Source organism: Ursus arctos, unplaced genomic scaffold (genome assembly GCF_023065955.2).
Source record: "Ursus arctos isolate Adak ecotype North America unplaced genomic scaffold, UrsArc2.0 scaffold_21, whole genome shotgun sequence".
In the NCBI taxonomy this organism is placed as follows: Eukaryota; Metazoa; Chordata; class Mammalia; order Carnivora; family Ursidae; genus Ursus; species Ursus arctos.
The window spans coordinates 50431780-50455716 of NW_026622886.1; the positions used below are offsets into that span (position 1 = coordinate 50431780).

The following is a 23937-nucleotide window of genomic DNA, read 5'->3' on the forward strand; positions in this document are numbered from 1 at the left end:
TGGATCTCACCTCAGTACTTCTCTCTCACCTTGATACTGGCTAATAGAAATATTTTCAAAATCGCTTGCCAAGTTTTATAGCTGTCAGTAGAAAGAGGAAAACAGTTAAAAGTGTTTATAGTGATTCACAGGGTTGAGAAGATAAAAACTTACAAGTTGCTCAGCAAAAGCATAATTACTCTACATCTGGGGACCAGAAAGATTTCCCCATGCATCCTCATAATGCAGTAATGTAATGAACAATGGCATACATCTTTACTGTAATTCAGTCTTAAATTCATAAATACCAGGAGGTTAAGGATCTTTGTCTTACTCATCTCTGTTCCCAATGCCAGAACGGTGCCTAACCTAAGGTAGACACTCAGTGGATTTTTGAATGACTAGTCGCTGAATGGATTAATTTTGATTGGATGGATGGTGTTACTTAAAATGTTGATGGAAACTGAGGTCTATAATTCATTGAAAGCAATTCCTCAGGGGCCTATAGAGTACCTAAGATTAGATCTACAGAGTTAGAGTTTGAATCCTTGCTCTGTTCCCTTGGATATTACCTAGTTTTGTTTGTTTGTTTGTTTGTTTTGTCGTCATTAATTATTAGGTTTGATGAAATCAGTAAAGCTTGGCAGCATAGATTTTTTTTAGGGTTTCAGAAGGAGAAGATGGTTAATAGCACCACTGGTGGAGAAGATTGTGGTTTTGGTAGTTACTTATTCTGCCATACTTTAACCCTAAACTGTACTCATCAGTGCAAATACTTTGCCTTGCAGCTAATGGGAATTTCCTTGTTATCTTGGTAATGGGTCTGATTCTTACATACTTTTTATTTATTTTTTCATTTAAGTAATCGCTACACACAGTGTGGCGCTCAAATTTCACAACCCTGAGATCAAGAGTTGCATGCTCTTCTGACTGAGCCAGCCAGGCACCCTAAGATTCACCTACTTTTGATGACTTTGCTTTTTTTTTTCTTTCTTAGTTTCAGAGGTACAATTTAGTGATTCATCAGTTGCATATAACACCCAGTGCTCATTGACTCAAGTGCCCTCCTTAATGCTCATCACCCAATTATCCTTTTCCCCTACCCATCTCCCCTCCAGCAACCCTCAGTTTGTTTGCTGGAATTCAGCATCTCTTCTGATTTGCCTCCCTCTCAATTTTCATCTTATTTTTTCTTTCCCTCCCCCAATGTTAATCTGTTTTGTTTCTTAAATTCCACATGAATGAAATCGTATGGTATTTGTCTTTCTCTGACTTACTTTGCTTAGCATCATATCCTCTAGTTCTATCCATATTGTTGCAAATGGCAAGATTTCATTCTTTTTGATGGTTGAGTAATACATATATATATGTATACCACATCTTATCCATTCATTTTTTTAAAGATTTTATTTATTTGAGAGAGACAGCACAAGCAGGGGGAGAGACAGAGGTAGAGGGAAAGGGACAGGCAGACTCCCTGCTGAGCAGGGCACCCCATGCAGGGTTGATCTCAGGACCCTGAAGTCATGACCTGAGCCGAAGTCAGACGCCTAACTGACTGAGCCACCCAGGCGCCCCTTGATGACTTTGCTTCTAATGTAAAAGATGAATGAATGGCATTGTTAGCTTCAAAATTTTGTGGGTGGTTTCACACTTTGTTTCAAAGACCAAGAGGAACGTTGCAGTAGAAAAAATAGCTACCATTTATTGAGTACCTTTATGAGAGTCCTTATATTCTGAGTGTTTTCTCACATGTAATTTGTATCTTGGGGCAGCCTTGAATGTCTCAGTCTTTTCCTCTAGCAGGCATTGTTTTCTTTATGTTGCTTGAGAATTTTCCAAATATAAAAGGGAAACAAGGAGAAAAGTGAATCTGAAAAGTTGAAGATGTTGTTTGAAGAGCTCACTTTAGAATTATCTTATTCCATGATGGAAAAAAGTGATGGTGATTCATGGGGGTATTTGGCTTTGTGAAATATATATTCTGCTTTCCATCCTGTGCTTTGTATATGGGCTCTCTCCTCTTTTGCACAACTCTCTTTCTCATTTTTATCAATGAGCTTTTAAAAAGAAAAACAAGGCAGCTATTGGGAGGTAGGAGGATTATGTATGCTGAAATTACTGTTGTCAGTTAGTTGGCTTACTATTTAAATCTTGAGTGAGAGGATGGGCAGGTGAAGTATATGGATCAGTCTGAACATCCAAGGCCTGTGTTTAGTCCATGAGGACAGGTTCCTCCTCTGGTTTTGAATGCAGGTTGTATGTTTTGAGGAGTTTCCACTTGATAGGAAATAAGGGCACTTCAGATTCCAGCACTGTTCTTCCCACACAGGAGCATACATGGGAAGAAAAAAGATTTGTTAGTGGTTAAGGGGTTGCAGGAGGGAAGTGGAGGAGGAATGAAGAAGGGAAAGGCTTGCAAATGCATGTGACACTGAGCTAGAGGGGTCAGTGCTGCCTGCAGATGCACAACCCCATTTGTGCACTTGAGCATGGCCCGAGGGAGCATTGGCCTGCTGAATGCAGAGAGAGATGCGTTTTGATCGAGGTAATTTCCCTCAGATGGGTCTCACCATCCCATGAATCAAAACCTGTCAGCAAGGAGCTAAAGATGGAGTGAAGTTTATTGTACGTTTGTTTCCATGCGACACCGTCACGCTAGAAGGGTCAAGTGAGAGAGATCATTAGAACTGTGTTGATTTACTGGGCCTGTTGTGCACTTTCCCTGCAGGGCAAGGGGAAAAGAGGCTTTAGGAGGGAAGCTGAGGGGCTCTGGATGGGGAGTGAAGGGCAGGCATGCACAAAATAAATAAAACCCTCACTGGTCTCTGCGGGTGAGGGGTGGGCAGGCTGTTTGTAGGGGGGTGGGAGGATCTGTATTGTTTTTTGTTTTTTTTTTTCCCTAGAGACCCTGGTAGATTTGCAGCAGATGCTCTGTCTGGATGTCCAGGAGAGACACCAAAGATCTGATTAAAAAGGGAAGCTCATGGAGAACTCTCTGATCTTAGCCTTAGTGGCTAGAGAAGTGTACACCCTCTCTTTTCTTCCGTCTATCTTTTGAGCACCTTTGAGCTCAAAACGAAGCACAGAAAATTTAATGTGGAAGTTAAAATCCCTGTTTCAGGATGTAGCAAAATAGAGAACCAGAGAAAGGCTGTCCCACACATTCTACATAGACCTAGGCTTTGTGATGAGATTTGTGAAGGGAGTGGCCTCAGAATTTGTGCTGAAAAAACAGCTGGGTTTTGAAAGTACCATCTCTGTCTCTGTGATTTGAACTTGCTGAAATAACCTTATCTCTGAATTGAATGAAAATAAGTACGTAGTAGTAGGTAAGCAATATATAGTCTAGTTCTGCCTTTCTTCAAGAAGTATATGGAATGCTCCTTTTATTACCCCTAACACTATGCTTGGCCTGGAAACTTAGTGAAATGGAGGTATTTCATCTAGAATGTCCTAGAGACATTCTCATTTTGAGTGCTCCATTTTTATCTCTTATTCCCTTTATCTTAGTGGTGGTAGACAAATTAAAGAACACTTTTACTAGTAACTTCAGTAAGGAAAAATATACGAGGGCTGTGTTCATTGGAAACCTTCCTAATTCTTTTATTATAGTTCAACAGATGGAGTAGCCAGTTAGGCAAAATTAGAAACAAATTCAGTTGAGAAAATCTTTCGTGTAAGATTACAAACTGGAGTCCTTTCCCTAGATCCCAGATAGTTATAAAGTGGAGGCATATGTTATGGTAGAAGGGGATGGGATCCAAACATTGACCCAGGTTATTTGAGTGATATGGAAGTGGTTGAAATAGTTTATAGCTACCTTTAGCTAAGGGTTCTAACGATCCTTCTTCCTTTGGGAATGAATTGCTTCTTCCATTCTGCTACTGTTCTTCCAAAGAAAGTGTTATGTGAGATGCCTGAGGAGATGGCAAAGCTAGGAAAGTGGATCTTGAGTAAAATGTCCTGGGTTCCATTCCTGGCTCTCTGCCACTTACTACTTGTGAGACTTGGGCAGTTTACTTAGTTTCTCCAAGTCTCTGCTTTCTTTTTTTTTTTTTTTAAGATTTTTTATTTATTTGACAGAGATAGAGACAGCCAGCGAGAGAGGGAACACAAGCAGGGGGAGTGGGAGAGGAAGAAGCAGGCTCACAGCAGAAGAGCCTGATGTGGGGCTCAATCCCATAACGCCGGGATCACGCCCTGAGCCGAAGGCAGACGCTTAACCGCTGTGCCACCCAGGCGCCCCACCAAGTCTCTGTTTTCTTATCTATGAAATTAATTTAGTTGTAGTACCTACTATGTATGTCATAGTGCCTCCTATGTTTGAGATTATTAAGAAGTAAATGAGGGTTGTCTGACCAGCTCAGTCAGAAAACCATGTGACTCTTGATCTTGGGGTCATGAGTTCAAGCCCGACTTTGGGTGGTAGAGATTAATAAAAAATTAAATGACTAAACTTAAAAAAAAAAGTACATGAGATATTGCATGTAAAGAACTTCGTACAATACCTGGCATAAAGTAAGCACTCAGATGTTAGTGACTCTGTAATATTATCATCATTATTTTAATTTCTGATTATTAAAAACAAGAATACTTTTGGGGGGGCGCCTGGGTGGCACAGTTGGTTAAGTGTCTGACTCGTGCTTTCTTTTTTTTTAAGATTTTATTTATTTGAGAGAGTGAACGAGAGAGAGAAGGAACAGAGCGGGAGGGAGAAGCAGACTCCCCGCTGAGCAGGGAGCTTGATGCAGGGCTTGATCCTGGGACTCCCAGATCATGACCTGAGCTGAAGGCAGACACTTAACCGACCGAGCCACCCAGCCCCCTCAGCCCTCTTCCCCCCTCAGCCCTCCTCCCCCCCGCCGCCCGCCCCACCGACTCTTGATTTTGACTCAGGTCATGATTTCAGGGTCCTGGGATTGAGCCCTGCATTGGGCTCTGTACTCAGCAGGGAGTCCGCTTCAGAATTCTCTCTCCCTCTCCCTCTGCCCCCCGCCGGCCCCAAAAATCATTTCAAGCTATTCAGAGCCTTCTGTGACTTTGCTGGGCATTCATAATGCTTGGCTTTCTTTGTACATTCTTCAGAAATACCACTCTGGCCTCTTTCCCTTCCATCCCTTGGCAAGTAAATGGAACTTGTAAGCAGTGTTCAACAAGTAGTTTGGGTGTCTTCTACCAACCTTTTGTCCTCGGATGTTACTCACTGAATCCTCAGTCCATATCTCTGAACTATAAGAATTTCTGCAGAAATTTGTTGTATGGGTATTTCTTCTGTTTTCTTGACTCCATGGGTCTTATGAATGTTGAGGCCCTTCTTAAAATTAAGTATTTAGTCATTCTTAGGGACAACATTCTGTATGCTTCCTTATTCAGTTTCCTGTCTGTTTTTTTGTTCATGTGATCCTTAGTTTTGGGCACAAGATTGGCTGGCATATTGTGACCATTAAGTTATAATTTCATTCTCTTTATCTCATGAGTGGAGGCTAGCTTGTTTGAATTGCTTTCTTTTTCTCTGAATAGTCTGAAGATGATGAGAAGCTGAAAAAGAGGAAGGAGCGATTTGGGATTGTTACAAGTTCGGCCGGAACAGGAACCACAGAGGATACAGAGGTAAAATATACCTAGAGTGCTTAATAGAGCCCTTGAAAGGAAGTGAGGGTGAAGACATGTTATTATTTCCCTGGCCTACTTCTTAAGTGCCCAAATAAGATCTTTTTGTTCTTTGCTTAGTATCTGTTTTCTGGATAAAGTAGCCACACTGAATTCCATTAGTATACTTAATTTGGTGTTAGAGCCATTTAGTCTAGAAAGGAGCACAAGATTTGGAATCAGAAAAGCTTGGATTTGAAAAGTGACTCTGCCACTTAGTATTACTTACAAGTTATGGCAGTTCTCTGAGCCTCAGTTTCATCATCTGGGACGTAGCGATAATAAATACCTACCTTGAAGTGGTATTTTAAACATGAAATTATGCTAAGTAAGAAGGGATGATACTGTGTAAAATGCTTGACACAAAGCCTGTCATATTTAGTAAGTAGCAGTGTCTCTGATTATCCGCTAGCCATATTTCTTTGATAGTTTAATGAAGACTTATCCAACTCAGACACAAGTATAGTTGTGCCTAACTCCCCTCTGGAATACCTCAGTGGACTCAAATGAGACTTCTTGTTCTTTTTTTTTTTTTTTTTTAAGATTTTATTTATTTATTCGACAGAGATAGAGACAGCCAGCGAGAGAGGGAACACAAGCAGGGGGAGTGGGAGAGGAAGAAGCAGGCTCCCAGCGGAGGAGCCTGATGTGGGGCTCGATCCCAGAAAGCCGGGATCACACCCTGAGCCGAAGGCAGACGCTTAACCGCTGGGCCACCCAGGCGCCCCTAGACTTCTTGTTCTTATCGCTTTATTTTTAACTAGTCTCTTAAATGAAAGAGTGGCTTTTATTGTTTGTTTTATAAAGACTTGTGATTGTCCATATCCCAGCTTCGTCTGGAGTAACTCAAATTAATTGAGAGCCTGAGCATGGCAAGACTACTCGGGGCTTTGACAGACAATATTGATTTGCTGATTTAAGAGTATCTATAATGGGGGCACTGGCTCATTTGGTAGAGCATGTGACTCTCAGTCTTGGGGTTGAGAGTTTCAGCCCCATGTTGGTCATACAGATTACTTAAAAAAAAAAAAAAAAAAGAGGGTGTATCTCTAATGGAGACCCAAAGTGTCACCTAAGGTATACATAAAGAAGAGTTGAAATAGTTGAATATGTTTTGAATTCTAAGAATTTCTTGAGTGGTGAAGAATTTGCGGTGTTCTTTCTTCCTTTAATCCAAATTTACTTCTTTCCATCTACCTCTGGAGATGGCTTTTGTTTGTTTTGTTTTAAGGTAGGCTCCATGCCCAGCGTGGGGCTTGAACTCACGACCCTGATTTCAAGAGTTGCATGCTGTACCAACTGAGCCAGCCAGGCAGCCCTGGAGATGACCTTTGAAAATCTATTACCTCACACACTCAAAATCTTATAGTCTTTTTATGAATAAATATGAGAGTGAGTCTTGTAAGTAAACCCTGAAAATTTTATAATTTCATCAGTTTACATCTCCAGTAGGGAGAAACTTGAAAGACTTTGTATACTCTGTGCTGCTAATTCAGAATAAAGCATTACCTGTTGTAAGTATCAGCTTACTGACTGACTTGCCAGGATGAGTTAGAAGTAAACTCAAAGGCTTGTTCTAATTCTAGTATAATTATTGCCTCTTTGCCAAGGAAACTGTTGAACCAGCCATGTTTACTAAGGTAGTACATTTGGCTTCTCCAAGATAAGGCAGATGATTTTGTTGGTTAGCAAGGAATAGTAGCTTTTGTTGGGAGAGTCAGTGCATGTAAGTGGGTAGTAACTGCAGAAGTTGATGGAGTTTACATGAACCAGATGACGAATTTATTTGATTCCAGAGAATTGTGTCAGTAATTCAGTTAGAGTGGGCTGGGCTTACACTCATCTTTTCTTTTTAATCTAAATTAAACCTCCTGTGTGAATGGAATCCAGAAAAAAGAAAAAGTCCCAGGGCACCTGGGTGGCTCAATCAGTTAAGCAGCCAACTTTTGATTTTGGCTCAGGTCATGATCTCGGGGTTGTGAGATCGAGCCCTGCTTTGGGCTCTGCGCTGGGTGTGGAGCCTGCTTAAGATTCTTTTTCTCCCTCTGCCCCTCCCCCCACCTCCCTCTCTTAAAGAAAAGAAGTCCCCTCTTTGCTGGGGGCAGTGGTTAGAATGAGGATGAAGGACTCAGCACTGTTTTCAGTCACTCCCAGATCAAAAAGGTCTTTCTCTCCTCCCCCATTTCTCATTTTGTGCCTCTCTCCAGTGCTGACTCCCTTAAAGAGATCCATATTGGGGACTCCCCTCCTTCCCATTTATTCTGTTGGCATTGAAGATTTATATGCCTCTCTGTAGATTTGGAGGCCCAAGGAATAACTCCTGCTTGGGCCTTACTGCCAAGAAGGGCATCCCCTTCACCCTCTCCATGAAAAAATAGCATTGGTCAACCCTTTGTCCTCTGAGATCTCCCATCTCCCCACTGACTGGAAGATTCCCAAGTCTGTTAAGAGTCCATTGTTTCCAGACTAACTTGCTATAAGGCTGAGTGGACCTCTCTCCTTTAGGAATCTACTACTATTCACTTCCTCCTTTTCCCCCACCCCCTACTCTCCACAGTCTTCTCCCCTCCTTTTCCACCAAACCTCTTCGGCTTTAACTGGATAACTGAAGAGATTCAGGAATGAAATCTCTGGCTGCCAAGCTTACGCCTGGGTCTTCCCTCCTTCTTGGACCTTGTGATAATTCATGTGAGCTTGGGTTAAAGCAGCCAGGAACCCAGGCCACTGTTGTCTTGTAATCTAATTTTTTTCTTCTTGCTTCTTACAGGCAAAGAAGAGGAAAAGGGCAGAGCGCTTTGGGATTGCCTGATGAAAAGCTCTTAATGCTGTCTGTTATCCAGTGGTTTCCATCTCTCTGACTTTTCTTGGTCATATATATGCCTAAATGCACAGTCATGTGCCTAGGTCCTGCCTCGCAATGAGAGAGCATGTACCCCGGGTACATCCAGGAACTTCAGCAGCAATTTGACTCATTGCTGTTCCAACTTTAAGGTTGTTGTTCTTGTGTTGTTGTTTTTTAATTATTATTTTGCTTGTTAATAAAATACAAATAGAAAAGAAAACATTGTGTTTTATTAGGTGCTCCTTTGAGTTCTTAGAGCCAGATTAGACCAGATAAGGGGAGCTTCAGGGACAAATATTACAGGGAATTAGCCATAATGCCTTTATCCTTTAGAAAGGAGAACAAGGAAAAGGATTTGAGTCTATTCCTTTAATCCTGTTTATTCCCTTCTCTCATATTCAGGGGCATCCTTTTATTCTTTTTTTTCCATGAAGAGACCAAGTTTCACCCTGAATCTTTGCTTTGGGAGGTTGGCATGACCCATTGGGGCAAAATAGGGGGAACACTGAATTTTAGGTGTAAAGGATATATATGTAAGGGCTGATGATTGGTAGTCTATTATGGAATGGAGTCCAGAAGGGCTCTGTTTTCAAGAGTGACCTGGTGAGATACTGTCTGGTTTCAGCCAAGGCCGATATGTAGGACCCTGTTGGTTATGCAGTTCAGGAAAGGAGATGGGCTGGGTATGCCTCAGAGCTAGAAGTGTAGGGATTCAAAGCATGATAGGATATTAGAGGTGTTAAGCATTGATGTCTAGATCATTGGGAACATGAGCAGTAGACTGGAAACCTCTGCCTTTTTTTTTTTTTTTTTTTAAGGCTGTGTGTGTGTGTGTGTAAGTAATCTCTACACCCAGCATGGGGCTCAAACTCACAGCCCCAAGATCAACAGATCAAAAGCTGCATGCTTTTCCTACTGAACCAACCACATGCTCCTGAAGGTTTCTACTTTCTAATCAAGTCCTGTGCTAGTTTGTCTTTTTCCATTACAGAAGTACATAGTTTTAGTGGCAGCGTTTCTTAAATATTACTAACATCCGTTTTCCTTGCTGAGCCTCCTACTTAGAAAGGTTTGACTCTCTCCAAGCAGGCTGCTGGTTTGCATTTGATGTTTCACCGAGATCTGAAACATGCTACTTTTGTTTTTGGATATGTTGGTGTAGGGTTTCTCCTCTTTATCTTTATTTCTGGACATCTCTGTAAGGTTGGTTTTTATTTGTTTGTTTTGAGAATAAAGCTTAAGAGCCTGGTACCTTACCTGAAGACTTGGATACCTTGATCAGATCCTGTGTTGCTGTGGTATAATTCCTTATTTCCATTTCTACTATAACCTGTCTGGTTTTGTGATTAATAGAAAAGTAATGGTTTGATCCCCTTCCCAACAAGAATCTCTTTCCACAAATTGTCTTTGGTTGCTGAGTAGGGCAGGGACCTAAGTTTAGACACTTTAGGAAAACTGGGCCTTGTAGAGCAGATGCAAAGATTGCCCATTTATTGTGAATTTTGCCCCAAAATAACTTTGGAGAGGTGAACAAAAGGGACATTGGTTAAACATTTCCTTCCCTCCCTTCCCTCTAGCCTCTTCTGTTTGCCTGCCTTTTCTTTTCTCCAGGCCCTGATCCTGAGACGAACTTTTCTTTCTCTACTCTGTTTCTATCTGAAAACAGAACCACAGAAAATTAGTTTTGTAGGTTGAAAGAAATCTTATAGATTCAGTAAGGGTTTTCTACCCAAGGATGGGAACATAAATAGGTAAAGAAATAGAGCACTGGGTCCTTCAGAAGTTTTCTTCACTTTGTCTCTATTTTCTAAAACCTTCCAGAAAGGTATTCCGCCTTCCCGCAGGATTCTCTTTCTGAAAGTTAATCGTTCTTTTCCCCCTCAACTCACTTCCCCAAATCTTTGATACTGTGTTTTTACTCAATTTGTGTGGATTTTTAAATAACTTTTTTCATCCCATTCCATCAGCTGTTCTTCTGTCAATCAGAAGTCTCTCACACCCAAGCCTGATGACCAGATCTTCCTCTTCCTGTCTAATGGTAGTTGTTCCCTGCATACTTTTTGAGCGTGAAAGTTCAGGATGCCTATGTCTTTTTTACTAATTCAACCTTAAAATAGTAAGTCCCTTTAAAAGCATCCAGGCTTGCAGTTCTTTATCTGGAATCCAAGTACCCTTCCTTCCTATCTCCTAGTATACCTGGTGTAGTTGATCTAGGATTCATATGCAGTTTGCTGACTCCAGTCTTTTCCCTCTCCTGAAGCTGTGACATTCTCTGCATACCTGAGAGCTCTTAATGAGGGAGTCTATAAAAGATGTGGAGGGAACTAGCTTCCTCAGCTGTAAATCTGCACCTTTTTATGGTTCTCTAAGAACCATGGGATCCTTCTCTTTTTCTCCACCATCACTCTAAACTGCCCTTCCCCCCACCCTGACTCCTGGGGACTTCAGAATATACAGCACTAGAAGCTTCTGTAAGGGTGAGAGCTTTAGGAAGGGAGATGTGAATAGAGCAGGACTTCCTGGGGTTGAGTCCTATTGCCATGTCTGACATGAGAAACAGATGAGGGGGAAGGAAGGAACTTACATAAATAAGGGAGAATAACTTTTTCTCTGTTCTCTTCCATGTGGGCCTCTGATAGACTGTTGCCTCTGATTATTGAAATCCACTAAAATCTAACCTCCCTTTCTTGCTACATGGCCACATTCTTGTTTTTCCTTTCAAAGGGATTGAAAAATAATGGCAGGTTTCACACCTTTGCAGACCCTTTGTGCCCAGGGTGATTCCAGCTTTCTCTTTCTTTTCTCGTCTTTTGCTTTTTCTGCCTTTAGTTTTTCAACGTCTCAGATTACTATTAATAGAACACATTAGAGTGGAATAGTGTGTAGTATTTAGGTGTAATTCGTTCTACCATACTAGCTCTATTGGCTCTGTGACTGGGCAAATCATTCCATGACTCTTTCCAGACTGTACCAATAGCAAGCAACCCTATTGCGAATGTTGCTATGAGAATTGCTAATAGATTATATACTCAGCACAATTTGCTTACCATAGTTTGCATAGTATCATTCAGTAAGCTCTTAATTTTACCAGGTGCCTTACAGTGGAAATATTTCTTTTCACTGAGTAGGTTCCAGCTAGAGGGGAGGGAGGGAGCTGAGTGGACTCATTTGAACGTGGGGGAGGGGGGGCACTGCATGTATAGGTACATTTTCAGGTTCTGAGTGGGAAGAGGTGGGAATCCCAGTTGCTCCTTTACCCCCACCTCACAGGCAGGAAAGCTGACCTTGTGACCTGGCGTGTCGACTTCCCTGCTTCTGCCTCACCACAGATGAGAAGCTGTAAATGCTACTGCCTGCTGATTCTTAGCTTGGGGCCCTGACATCCAAAAAGCAGGCCAAGGAACAGTGTAGGTTAGTGAGCTACTTACCCATTGGGTTGGAGGTTGTTTAGGGGTAAAAGTCATCTGGCAATCTCTTCTGCGTGTCCTTTCAACATAGGAAACAATGAGCAGTGAGGGAGAAAACCTATTTTTAGCTCAAGCCAAAAGCTAGGAGTAGGTGTGGATAAAACAATTCCTTGGGAAGATACTGTATGTAGCACTTTTGTCTTCCCTCAACCTCACTCTTGTAGTTGGCCTGAGATGGGGTCAGTCTACTGACAGAACTGACAGGACAGGGAGAGTATGGTGGCACACTGACCTCGCGGTGGCCCTGGCCCCCATTATGGATCAGGTCAGTGTGACAGGAGCTTTTCTTGTCTTTTTTCAAATATGAGTTAGGCAAGATTCTTTTGTCTTAGGTACACAGGAGACCCTTTTTTTGGTGAAATCAAAGACTATTTGATATGCCTAACCATCTTGGTACATTTACAATTTGAATGGCTATGTTGGTTTGGTTTGTGGATTTTGGTGAAACTTAGTTAAGGAAACTGAGGATCAGGGAATTGTGGGAGAATGGGACTGACATTAGCGGGATCATCTTAAACAGAACTTTTAGATGTTCTGTTAAGTGGAGCCTGGGAGAGGGTTTTGGTAATCTTTGGGACTGTTTTGGATCAAGAAGAGTTGTTCTAGGTCCCCTCCCTTTCCCATTCTCTGCCCATCCTCCCTTGGACTGTATGTCCCCACCCTCATCCCAAATACCCCTAGTGTGTTTTTCTTGCTCCAAAGACCCCCGTGTTCTTATTCCTTGAGCACAAGGTTTCATCCTTTCTCAGATCCTCTTTTGTTCCTGATCTCCAACGTATAAATGTGGCGCTTGATTAGGGAGAAGAGTTCATCACTGAATTCTAAACTCTTTGACTGCTTTTATTTTTTTTTTTTTCAGGTTCAAGTGCTGGATTGTGTCATGTGACCATCCCAAAACTCAGAGCACCCTATGGCCATCTTTGCCCTCTGTCACATAACTTGAAAACTGCCTGATGGCCTTTTTGCAATGGTTCCCTCCAGGAAGCCTTGATCTCAGTGAAGAAGTCCTTTCCCGGCATTCCAGTGCCCCTGTCACCCCCATACTCCTCAGTCACCCTTAACAAACAAAGGCAATCACACACATGGTGTAACAAATACACAAAGTAAATAATAATTACACTACTTACGATCAGAGGGGCACTGGCCAGTTCCACACACATCATAAAGTGGGAGAGGGGTTGCTAGTTCCCACTAGGTTGCTGGACTGTGCCGCCAAGCCTCTTTACCCCATGCCTCTTTGAGGGTGAGGAGGACCAAGGGAATGAGGCTTCAATTCATAATTTATGTTCAGAAGAAAAAGACCCTCCCCCCCCCACAAAGGTCTTTATTTGGTGGTATTAAAGGGGCATGTTGTAAGTGTCCCCCAAGTCTAATGCTCCAGCTCTCTAGAATTTATAGAGGGAAGTCACCTGATGTCTATTATCCATCCCCCACCCTGTGCCAAGATCAAGAGACATGAGCATTTGATCTTGGAGGAGGCATCTTCTGTTCTTCTCTGTTCCTCTCCTTCAACCAAGGATATGGGAATGATGTTGGTCAGATGTATCTTGTTCTCCAAGGTTGGGGTAGAAGGAAGGATGGAAGAACACGGCCAGAGAGGAGAGGCTGGGGGTTAGCATGGCTGTTATATGGGAGGCGAATTGAGATGCTTAACAGCCCCTGCCCATTCCTGTACCAAAATACCCCATCTCACTTTTTCACTGTGGAAATGGGAATATGATACTAAAGCTCGCCAACATCACCTTCCCAGGGGTGGTCACATACCTTTGCCCCTTCCACCATCTGGGCCAGACAGGAGAGTCACACTCTTGGGAAGAACAAGCCTTCCAGGTCAGCTCTCCAGGTCAGGCTTTAGTTCGGTACTGTTTGCATCAGACCCATAACTGCTGGCTCTACTTAGAGTGACAGTTTTGCTGAAGGTTCTGGACCTCCTCTCTTGACATCCTCTAGGCTCTTGCCTGGAGCCAAGAGGTCTGGTGGTGAGGTATGGATAGGGTGTGGATCAGGAGATCTCTCAACTCCTTGGCTTCAGGCACTGTCCATCTGGGAGGCAGAGGGGGACTTGTACTCTGAAGCCTGTGACTCCTCTAAGCCTCACATCTCTTCACCACTACTCCGGTGCCCTGGTTATCTGTCCCACAGCGAGAGGTATTTTATGTCCATAAAGTGCCCGTGGTAAGTGCTCAGAATTCATCTCTTGGCTGTGGCGGGTGCTGCTATTTCTCATTCCATCGAGGGGAAGAAACTGAGGCACAGTGAGTCCAGAGGATGGTGGGTCAGGAATTGTGGGAGGAATAGGCCCAGCTAGTGAAGGAGTGGCAACCAGTCCCTGCCTGCTTCCTAGTCTTCCAAACCAGGGAGTCTCCATCCTTCCAATCCTCTGCTCTAACTGGCCTTGTCAGATGCTTTTCCCTTCCCCACTTTATTGTCCCCTCCCTGCTGCCAGGTACTGCTAGATTCCAAAAATAAAAGATAAAAATAATTATAGACACTCTGCTCCCTTGTTTTCCCCCCTTCCACCCTGAGCTTTGGGGTTGGGGGAACTAAAATGTCCCCCCTCCGGAATCCCTTCCATCTTGGTCTGCTGGCTCTATTCCCGCTATAGCCCAGAGCAGTGATTTGGATTCAAATGCCCTGTAACCTTCAATCTCCTTACTACTCCTTTCTTGACCCCTCCTAACCCTTCCCAGACCTGGGACTCTGGGATCTCTATACTCTCTTTATTGACCTGAAGATAGAGGCTGGGAGTAGGGGTATTCCACAGGCTCTTTGGTCTCTCTCTTGGCTGGGGGGAATTTGGGCATATGTGGGCCACACCCTCTGGCTAAATAACTCAGGACGGTGAGGGTGGATCTGAGGGTTAGTTTAGTGGCTCTCATATAGATCCTGGATGTTGAGGGCTCTCCCCCCCCCACCCCCCCGCCAAGTTCCTAAACCCTAACCTCGTACTGTTTCTGTGACTGCTGGAATTCAGTTCAACGCATTTGGCTCAGGAAGGTTAAGTTGGGTGATTATGGGTTGGAAATTTTCCTGTGGTAGCCCTCTTGCCCTCTGCTCCCATTCCCAACCCTGGAGGCTTTACACAAGTGCTTAAGTAGGTGGGTATTGAGGGAGAACAGGGCTTTGGGGAATAAGGGAGAAATGGGGCACAGTGGGCAGGGGCCCTTCTATTTCAGTAAAGCCAAATACCAAAAAATGAAAAGTCACAATAAATAAATAAATAAAATTCCCAAATCCTTACTTTTGCCCCTGCCCTCACTTCCCTTCCCTGGCCACTGTTGGAGGGAGAAAGGGAAGAAGCTAAGAATGGATTTTTGATTTCCTCCTACTGAGAATGGTAGTCAGGGGATCTCCCCAAACCATACCAAGCCCCTCACCTTACCAGTGGAAGAAAGGAGGCTGGGTGTGGGGCTTTCTCATATTACTCCATTTCAGCCTCTTTCTCATCGTTAATCTCTGCCTGGTCTCTGTCTTTTCTGCCTCTCTCTCCCTTTGCCTTCTCACTGCTGCTCTTTTTGTTCCTCTGTCTCTATCCCTCTGTTCTACCTCTTGTCTCTACGTCTCTCTGTCTTCTTGCCAAACCTTCTCACCTGCAAACCTCAAACACTCCCCACCTGACCATGCCCCCTCTTCCCCCTGTTCCCCAAGCCCCTCACCCATCAGTCCCTACCTGCCTCCCTCTGTTGTATTGCACACTGCTTGGGCAGGGAACAAGGTGTGATGTTCATGGGAAGAGGTGGAGGGAGCTCTAGGGCCTGAGGGTAGGGGGGTCAGGGCTGGGGTCTAGGGGTAGGGTCTCTGGGGGAGGCATCCTCTGTCCCCCACCTTAGGAGCAGCCACAGCGATCCACCACCATGCCAGGGATCTTGCCGTAGATAATCTGCTGCTTGTCATTGAAGTAGAGCATGTTGATTGGGGACATCTTGGTGGGAGTACAGCAGGGCCCAGCAGAGCCTCTTGGGTTAGCCTGTTGCACCAAGTGGGTGTGCGGATACTTTTGCATGAACATGTACTCGCACTGGCCGGAGCAGTAGTTGGCCTTGTATCGTTTAGGCGCGATGATCCAGTCCCAGCCAAAAGCCTCAAAGTCCACTGTGAGGGGGTATCGGCAGCAGCGGGACTCACTCGAGTGCTCATCGCAGTCCAGGCCCAGGTTCCGCCGGGACCGTTTTGTGTTCTCTAGGACCCGAAGCTCCATGAAAGGATGCTGGGGGTGAGGGAGAGGAGACAGAGATGTGATAGAGCCCTGAGGAGCGCCTACTCCCTTTCCTTTCTCATCTGCCCCTCAACAGGGGCACCACAACAGAGACCGTTGCCTTCTCAGCTTTTCCCCTGCTCCATACCCAGCCCTACCTTCTACCCACTTTTGTCGCAAGCTAGCTATCTCCAACTCACCTCTAACTCTCTCCTGGCATCCTGACCCTGATCAGCCCCCTTGGCCCCAGGCATTATCAACAGCCCATTTTTGTGTTTTCTTGGATCTCCCATTAACACCACCCCAAATCCGTGGCCTGGCTTGTATCTGAAAAGTGACAGCTGCCACTCCCCACCCTACCCGTGCCCAAAAACTGCTCCTGTAGACTCAGCTCCTGGCCCCTGAGAAATAATGCTGATACCCAGCCCCTTCTCATTCCTGGTCTGCCTTTTCCAACATCCCACCTCCTCAGGGCCAGGTTACACATATCTGCCACCATCTCAAGCTCCCTGCTCACCAGACCCTCAGCTCCCGGCCCCAGGGAGGTGACAGCCAGGTCTGTGCCGCTGGGATCAAAGGCGTTGATCTCGATGCCCCAGTTGCTCTGTGGCTGTCGGAACCAGCTGTGCAGCACTTGCTTGAAGTCGATGCTCTGCCAGTGGCCTGAGCGTGAGTGCAGCTCAATCTTGAGTGAGCGGATTCGAATGTGACGCCGGCCTCCGCCCCCTCCCCCTGCAGTCCCTTCCCCAGTTAAGGGTTTCAGTCGCAAGATCTGCAGGTAGACCGTGGCTGGGCGGGGCACCGGCCGTAGATACACCCACAGCTGGGCCTTCAGTACCTTGGTGAACATCACCTTGGGGCTGAAGTGGAAATGGCAGCAGAGAGGGCTGCCATCCGTCTGCACTGCAGGGTCCGCTGATAAGAGAGAAGGGGGCACAACATCAGCAAACGGAGTCTGTGAAGGGCGTCAGCAGCCCTGGGCGGCATTGACAACTTGGACGACTCAGCCTGAGTTTTCCAGCTCTTTACCCTTCTCTCGTGTCTGTCTTGTTGACTGCTGTGTCACTGGTACTTTACAGTGCCTCCTCTCTTTCCCTATAGGATGATGTCTCTATCAGGCCTTTCTGCTCTGCATCCATTCCTTAGTCCATTTGTCCTAATACATAGGCCCCCCTCTACCAGATAACCTGCACAGCAGTTCTTAGGGATACCACCACCCCCACCCCCCACCGCCTGCAGCCTTCCATTCCCCCAGCATGTAGGACTCCAAATTTTTCAGAACTTTGATGCTCTTCATAGAAGCCAAGCCTCACCACACCTGCTGCTCTCAGGTCACCTTGCCCCTTTTCTGCCCTGTTTTGTATGATGGCCAGGTGGAGCCTTGGCACAGCCCCACCCCCAACCAGATGGTCTCAAGAGTGGATAACCAGGGTCCAGATAGGGAGCAGGGGCTAAATGTATTCCATGAGGTAAACCAGAATTCAGATCTAGGCTTCTTGCACCATTCCTGCCAGAAACAATACTCTCAGGAGACTGGATCAGCTCCAGCACTGACCTGTGCATCTGACTGCCCAGTCCCTTGAACCTGAGAACACGTTTCCTCAGCTGTTTCCTCCTCATCATCACTATTACTGCCTTGATTTTTAAGGAAGGGAAAAACTGCCTCCATGTTGTTTACTCCTATTGCCCAAAGCTTCAGAAATGATATCCAACACATCAGATCAACTGCAGTGTCTTCTTTTCTCCCCTGAGCTTCCTTTGGTTCCTCAGTCCAGTGCCAGTTAGGTCTCTACAAAGGTTTAACATCCCAACTTGACATTTTGGCCCATTACATCTTGTTCTGGACCAGAAACTGACCCTTCTTGGGTTGAAAGGCTGATCCTCAGCATCTGCCTCTGCTTCCATTTCAGCTCCTTTGGGTTCCCCTTTCTAATCTCTTAATTCACTTGGAAATGCCCTAAATCATGTTTCCATTGGACAGGAAGATCCATTCTCACTCTACATAGAGAAAAAGAGTCAGGAATGAGCTTCCAGAGCTATGTTAAGTATGATCAGGAAATCCAGGCCCTTATGTATCACACCAGGTCTTGAGTTCTGTGTAATCACGGAGGACTTAGCATCTGTTCTCTCTCATCAGCACTCCCCCACTCCCGGAGAAGGAGGGTCCTCCAAATGAGATGAGGAGGCAAGTGCTCAATGATCTTCATATATTCAGGAATGAGACACAAATTTCCTCCAGTAGCTTCCTTTCCCTTGGTTCTTCTCTGAGGTCCCAGGGCACTGGTAGTCCTCCCTGTCATTGTCCTGGAGCTGCAATGCTGGTGCAATGAGGGAGGATTCAGGGAGTAGAGATTCAGAGATTAGGAGAGTAGCTGGGGCAGGGAAGCTGTTGGTGAGATGGGGCTACTGTGCCTAATTTCATAGGGTTGTCTTATTTTCCCACTTGTCAATGCTGTGTCTGTTTTGCTCACCATTATAGCTTTAGTGCCTCCCGTATTACCAAGCAGTGTTTAGTAAGTGCATGCTGAATGAATCCCCTAAACTCCAAATCTTAAAATATATAGGCAAGTGCCTAAAAGTTCTTCCTGGCATCTAAACACTGTTCTTTGACTACGAAGTGGGTTCAATCACTGCTTGACTCCTCATGAACCTGTATCTGACCTTTCCCACCAAACTTCTCAGTGATACAGATAATAATTCTTTCATAGGAGTGCTGAGCATTAAATAAAGAATGAAAATAGTAGTAGCTTCTCAATAAATGCTGGTTTATTGTTAGTTTTGTAAGCTCTAAACATACTCCCTTACCTAAGCTGACCCAAGGTTTAGAGATAAGAGGATTGGGCACTAGGGCCCCATCCCTCTAAGTCTCGTTTCTTCTGAGTCCCCCATCCCTACCCCAGGGGATCACCATACACTTCTCTCCCAGGGGATGTGGGGACAGTTGGTGCTACAAGGGGCCAAGATGGATGGAGAAAGAAAAGGAAAGGGGAAGAGAGGGGAGGGAGACTGGAGGCGGTGAGGGAGAGAAGAACAGAGAAGGGACTGTTAGTGATGAAGGCAGGTTGGAAGCGATAGTCAAGAGAACTGGAGGAGAGAAGGAAGGGAGAGAGGAAGATCGTGGTAGGGGGAAAAGAAATAAGCTTGAACACTGGGAGAGAAGGGGGAATGTGAAAGGAGTGGATGGAGGCTAAAAAGTGAAAGGAGGGAGGCAGCTAAGCCTGGTGGGGTAAAGAGAAAGGACAGAAAGACACAGAGAGAGGAACAAAGAAGAAGCAGGTAGAGCCACAGAGGGAAACAAGAGGCTTGAGAGAGTCCCCAACACACACATATAGGCCCAGCTCCCAAGGGGAGGGGAAAGAGCCACATCTGTGTTGGATTGATCGGGTTGGTGGCAGGCAGCAGGTCAGGTTTAGTAGGCGGTGCTGGTCTGGAGAGAGGTCATTGCACTATTTTCAGCAAAAGCCCAACCCCCTCCCAGCTCACCACCTCCTCCTCCACCGCCCCCCCCCCCACCCCCTACACACTCTCCTTACCAAGGCTGGAAGGCCTAGGGGCAGGAGGTTGGGCTGAGAGGGCAGGGGCCTCTTGGTATAGGAGAGGAGAGAGAAACTGAGGGGCTGGGCTTGGCTCCCAGAAGGGCAAGGGGGCTGGGTTCCCAGGATGAAGGCTGGGGTGGGAGAGCCTGAGAGGGTGGAGGGAACTAGGGCAGGCACCGCAGCCTAGGAGAGGTGGGGGCTGGGGTCCAGGGCTGAGTGCTGGGGGAGGGGAGGGAGGGGGAGGGGAGCGGAGGCCATCTCTGCTGACAAACACCTCCCCCGATTAGCAGAGCACAAGTCTCTTATTAAAGCGGGTCCCTGGGGATTAGACTATAAAAGTCTCTTTTTCCTTTTCCCCTCTCTCCCTCCCTTCCCCTCCGCTCCCCCTCCCTCTCAAAAGAGCTCAGCTTGGCTCTTAAAGGGGACGTACAATACCTGGCTGGAGACCCAGTTCCCTAGTTACCCAAGTCCTGAAGTCGAATGAGGGCGGAAGTTCGGGTAGAACCCCACCTACTGGTGTCCTTCCCGGTCCCCCCAGCCTAACCTGCACTGTCCGATCCATGCACACAGAGTGTATTCACTCCCTGCATCCCCATTATGAGGACTAACTCTGGGCTCAAGCCGGTTGGTTCAGGGATGCTAAGGATAGAGGCAAGGGGAAGTCCACAGCTCCATCACCCATTCTGAAACTCCTCACACACACTGTACCACACAAACCAGAGTATCTTTTTCCTCTGTACCCTTCATCCTCTTCCAGCATACTCTTCTTCAGAATTCCTCTACAACTGTTTCATAGAATCCCCACCCCCACCCCTGCCCTCAGTCAATCTTAGACTGACCCTAGCTTCTATAAAGCAGAAACCTTAAGAACACAAGGGAGACTGAGGAACCCAGACAGATCCCAGGCTTTCACTGCCACCACCACCCTCAGCAAGTTTCCTAGTCCTTTGGGTTTTCTTTTCTTCAGAAGCCTGGCCAAGTATTGTGGCGTTAGGGACTGCAGAGAAACCAATGGCATTATGAGGCACTCGGCCTCCCAGATGCACACCTGGGTTCCTGTGCCTCTCCATGGGGGTGGGCCACTCGGAGTCCACCTCAGCCCCCAGCTTTTTATGACCCATCTGCCAATAAACCAGTCCCCCCTCTTCTGTTCAGAGCCATAAAACTGAACTGTGGGGGGGGGGGCAACTTTGCCAAACCACTAGGGAATAAGAGAGGGCCTGGTTCCCTGGAGTTGGAGCGGGGAAGGGGTGAAGGGACCTCAGTGGGGGAGGGGAAAAGGGAGTCATCTGACCCTAGGGAGAGCTGGGGGTGGGGTGGGGGGGTGTTGGCCTGGATTTTCCAGGCCATAAAATTTCAAAGCAGCTCAAGTCTATTAACATGTTCATCTTCCGTTTGGCCAGGGGCTTGAATGCCTGGGTTCCCCCTCCCTCCTTATCTATTTCTTTCTTTTTCTCCCTAGGTCTCCCTCTCTCTCCTCAAGTCCAGTTTTGAGTAGGGGCGGGTGAATAAGGAAAGGAATGATAAGCTTTGACTAGCCAAACGGGTGCCCTTAGCCCCAGCGCAATGGAGTTGAGTTCTCTGAGCCCCGTCAGTACCAGAAGGCACAGCTTTCCCAGCCCTTTGGGAGACCGGGTGTCAGAAGGGCTCTGGGTGAAATGGGTGCCTGCTGGGCTGCCAGGAGAGACACAGGGCTCTGGGAGGGACCTCACTCCTGCTAGAGGGAGAAGAGCACTCAGTTCTCTGCAGCCCGGTGGGCGCGTTGCGGAGCCGGAGGTGGAAGGGGTGGAGAGCCGGTGCCAAGGCCACTGGGAGCAGAGAGCTCCGCAGCCCGCCTGGGACTTGGGGGGGGGGGGTTGTCCCGAAGCGTCCTGATTCTGTTCTCCAGCCTCTCTTCCATGGCCCTGCAGCACTGAGTTACTGCCCCTTCCCCTCCGCTGAGAATGGGCTCCAGCTTCCCCAGACTCCCCGAAACACGGGTCTTTTTTGCACACCCGGGGTGGGAGGCGGTATCTCGCAACCCTCTCTGTTTGCCCTCCCACCTCGGGGAAAGGAGTGTGCACACAACTCCGCAGCCCATCTCCACCGCTCGAAAAACTTCTATGGAGCAGCCCCCGCCCCCCAATCCGTCAAGTTTTCGCAGAAACGGCTTCTGGGCCGGGGCAGCCGGGAGCTCCCCGCTTCGGAGCGGGAGGCGCTCACTTTCCCGGAGCCCGAGCCAGCACCCCAGTGCTCGCGCCCCGCCGCCCACTTACTCTCCTGGGCCATGCTAATGACAGTCTCGGTGGTGGCGTGGTACTCGTCCTCCTCCAGGAAGTCCTCGGGCTGCAGCGCGTCGCCCTGGAAGTCGTGTAGGTCCAGGATCTGCTGCAGCGGCGGCGCCTTGGGCAGCAGCTGCTTCACCACCTCGCGGCTGATGTTGGGCGCCTCCTTGAGCCGCAGTTTGCTCAGGATCTGCGACTTGATGCTCTCCAGGCGCAGCTCGCGGCTGTGCTGCCGCCACACGCACACGGGGCAGCCGTCGGGCTCGGGCGCCACGGACGCGGCCGGCCGGCTCGAGCGCTCCCCCCCGGCCCCCGCCGCCGCCGCCGCCGCCGCCGCCGCCGCCGCCGCGGGGCCCTCGGCCGCCTCCCCCCGGGGCCGCAGCTCCAGGGCGAGGAGCAGGAAGCCCAGCAGCAGCGGGGCCGCGAGCACCATGCTGGAGGGGAGGGGAGGGAGGACTGGGGGGCGGGGACGCCGGAGTCCCGCAGGGAGGGGGCGGAGGGAGAAGGGAGGGAGGAGGAGGGGGTCCGGGCGGCGCGGGATTGGGGGCTGCCCGGCCGAGGGGGGGCCGGGGGGGCCGGGGGCGGCGGGCGCGCGGGCGGGGCGGGCGGGCGGCCGGGGCGGGCGGCTGGGGGGGCCCGAGCCCGGGCCAGGCCCTTTATAGCCCCGGCCCCCGTGTCGTCAGCGGCCGCGATTGGCTGCGGAGCCAACAAAAGAGGCAGCGCTGTCATCCGAGGCGAGAGAGGGAGCCGGAGAGAGCCGAGGAAGAGAGAGAGAGAGAGGGAGGGAGAGAGGGAGAGAGGGAGCGAGAGATGAAGAGAGAGATACTGGGGTGCGGGAGAGGGAAGGAGAGATAGAGAAAGTCAGAGTCAGAGCCCAAGGAGACACAGAGAGATAAAGGGGCAAGAAACAGATCAGACGCAGATAGGCGAAGCAGGAGGAAGAGGAGAGAAGAGAGAGACAAAGGGGGGATAAGAGAGAGTCAGACGGGAGAAGACAGAGGACAGACTTAGCTAGAGAGACGGAGAGAAGGAACGAGACTGTATAAACTAGTGGGAGAGTTAGAGGGGGAGAATCAGGAACAAAGACGGGGCAGAGAGACCAGAGGGAGAAGAGAGGTATGGCTAGACAGAAGGAAGGGATGGAGGTCCACAGAGCCTGCGACAAGAAGTCAAGGGTGCAGAGAGATGGGAACGGGGACAGAGAAACTGATGCGACAAAGACCAGAGTCCTGGGAAAGAGAGAGAGGGAGAGAAATCAAGAGGGGGAGGAATGGGAGATGCCAAGGGAGCCCCTGAGGAGGCCGACACAGACAATCAGGGGAAGGCAGAGATGAGAAGACAGAGACTTTTGAGGAGAGGAGAGACAGCACAGTGACAGGGTCAGCCTTGGTGGGAGTCTGGAGAGCCTGGGGGGTAGGAGGTGGTGAATTTGAGCCCAGAGAATCCCCCAGCTACCAGAGGTAGCCCAAAGAAAATGTTTAAAGAAGCCTCGGAGGGCAGCATCGGGCTGGGTCATTGGGAGCTCAGGAACAGTGAGATGGAATGATGGGACAAGGGGATTAGCAAGGCAGACTAGGAGAGAAACAGGCCAGAGATAATCTGAGCAGGTGGGGAAGTGGTGGGAAGCCCTGAGACCAGAGCAAGTCTTAGGGGTGCCTGGCTCAGTCCTTAAGTGTCTGCCTTCACGCTCAGGGCATGATTCCAGGGTCCTGGGATCGAGCCCTACATCAGGCTCCTTCCGCTAGGAGCCTGCTTCTTCCTCTCCCACTCCCCCTGCTTGTGTTCCCTCTCTTGCTGGCTGTCTCTCTGTCAAATAAATAAATAAATAAAATCTTAAAAAAAAAAAAAAGAGCAAGTCTTAGAGCTGGGAAGAGTGTGATCTGAAATTGAGGGATAAGGGAGTCAGCAGGCTGGAAAAGGCAGGAACAAGGGACCACTGGAGACCACTGGGGGGGGGGGTGGTGGGAGGAAGTAGGCTGGAGACCACTATGCTTGCAGAAGA

At 47.7% G+C, this 23937-nt stretch overlaps 2 protein-coding genes across 3 annotated transcripts in view; one reads left to right on the plus strand and one right to left on the minus strand.

The window, feature by feature from the left end:
- Positions 1–14427, plus strand: part of SARNP (SAP domain containing ribonucleoprotein) — a 49692-nt gene extending 35265 nt beyond the window's left edge. The window contains exons 10-12 of one of the 2 annotated variants that reach the window (XR_006409760.3): positions 5503–5592; positions 8399–8622; positions 12800–14427. Coding sequence is in view for 1 of the 2 variants with exons in the window: in XM_026500325.4 (XP_026356110.1) it covers positions 5503–5592; positions 8399–8440 (132 nt within the window). In the remaining variant the exon portion in view is untranslated. Of the gene's footprint in view, positions 1–5502; positions 5593–8398; positions 8694–12799 lie in introns of those variants that run through there. The other variant, XM_026500325.4, reaches the window with a different exon arrangement.
- On the minus strand, positions 12763–22386 carry GDF11 (growth differentiation factor 11). Its single transcript, XM_026499609.4, has 3 exons — positions 21927–22386; positions 16653–17050; positions 12763–16147 (listed from the first exon to the last, which is right to left on the minus strand). The coding sequence occupies exons 1-3, from the start codon at positions 22366–22368 to the stop codon at positions 15767–15769; spliced, it is 1221 nt and encodes a 406-aa protein (XP_026355394.2). The 5' UTR covers positions 22369–22386; the 3' UTR covers positions 12763–15766.
- Positions 22387–23937: the final 1551 nt, after the last annotated feature.

Bases quoted from the DNA above. Each gene is read 5' to 3' on its own strand.
- GDF11 (XM_026499609.4), bottom strand. From the start codon at position 22,368: ATGGTGCTCGCGGCCCCGCTGCTGCTGGGCTTCCTGCTCCTCGCCCTG. The intron at 17,051-21,926 runs GTAAGTGGGCGG...CTCTCTTATCAG, and splicing joins CATTAGCATGGCCCAGGAGA to CGGACCCTGCAGTGCAGACG. The intron at 16,148-16,652 runs GTGAGCAGGGAG...CCTCACCCCCAG, and splicing joins GGCCGGGAGCTGAGGGTCTG to CATCCTTTCATGGAGCTTCG.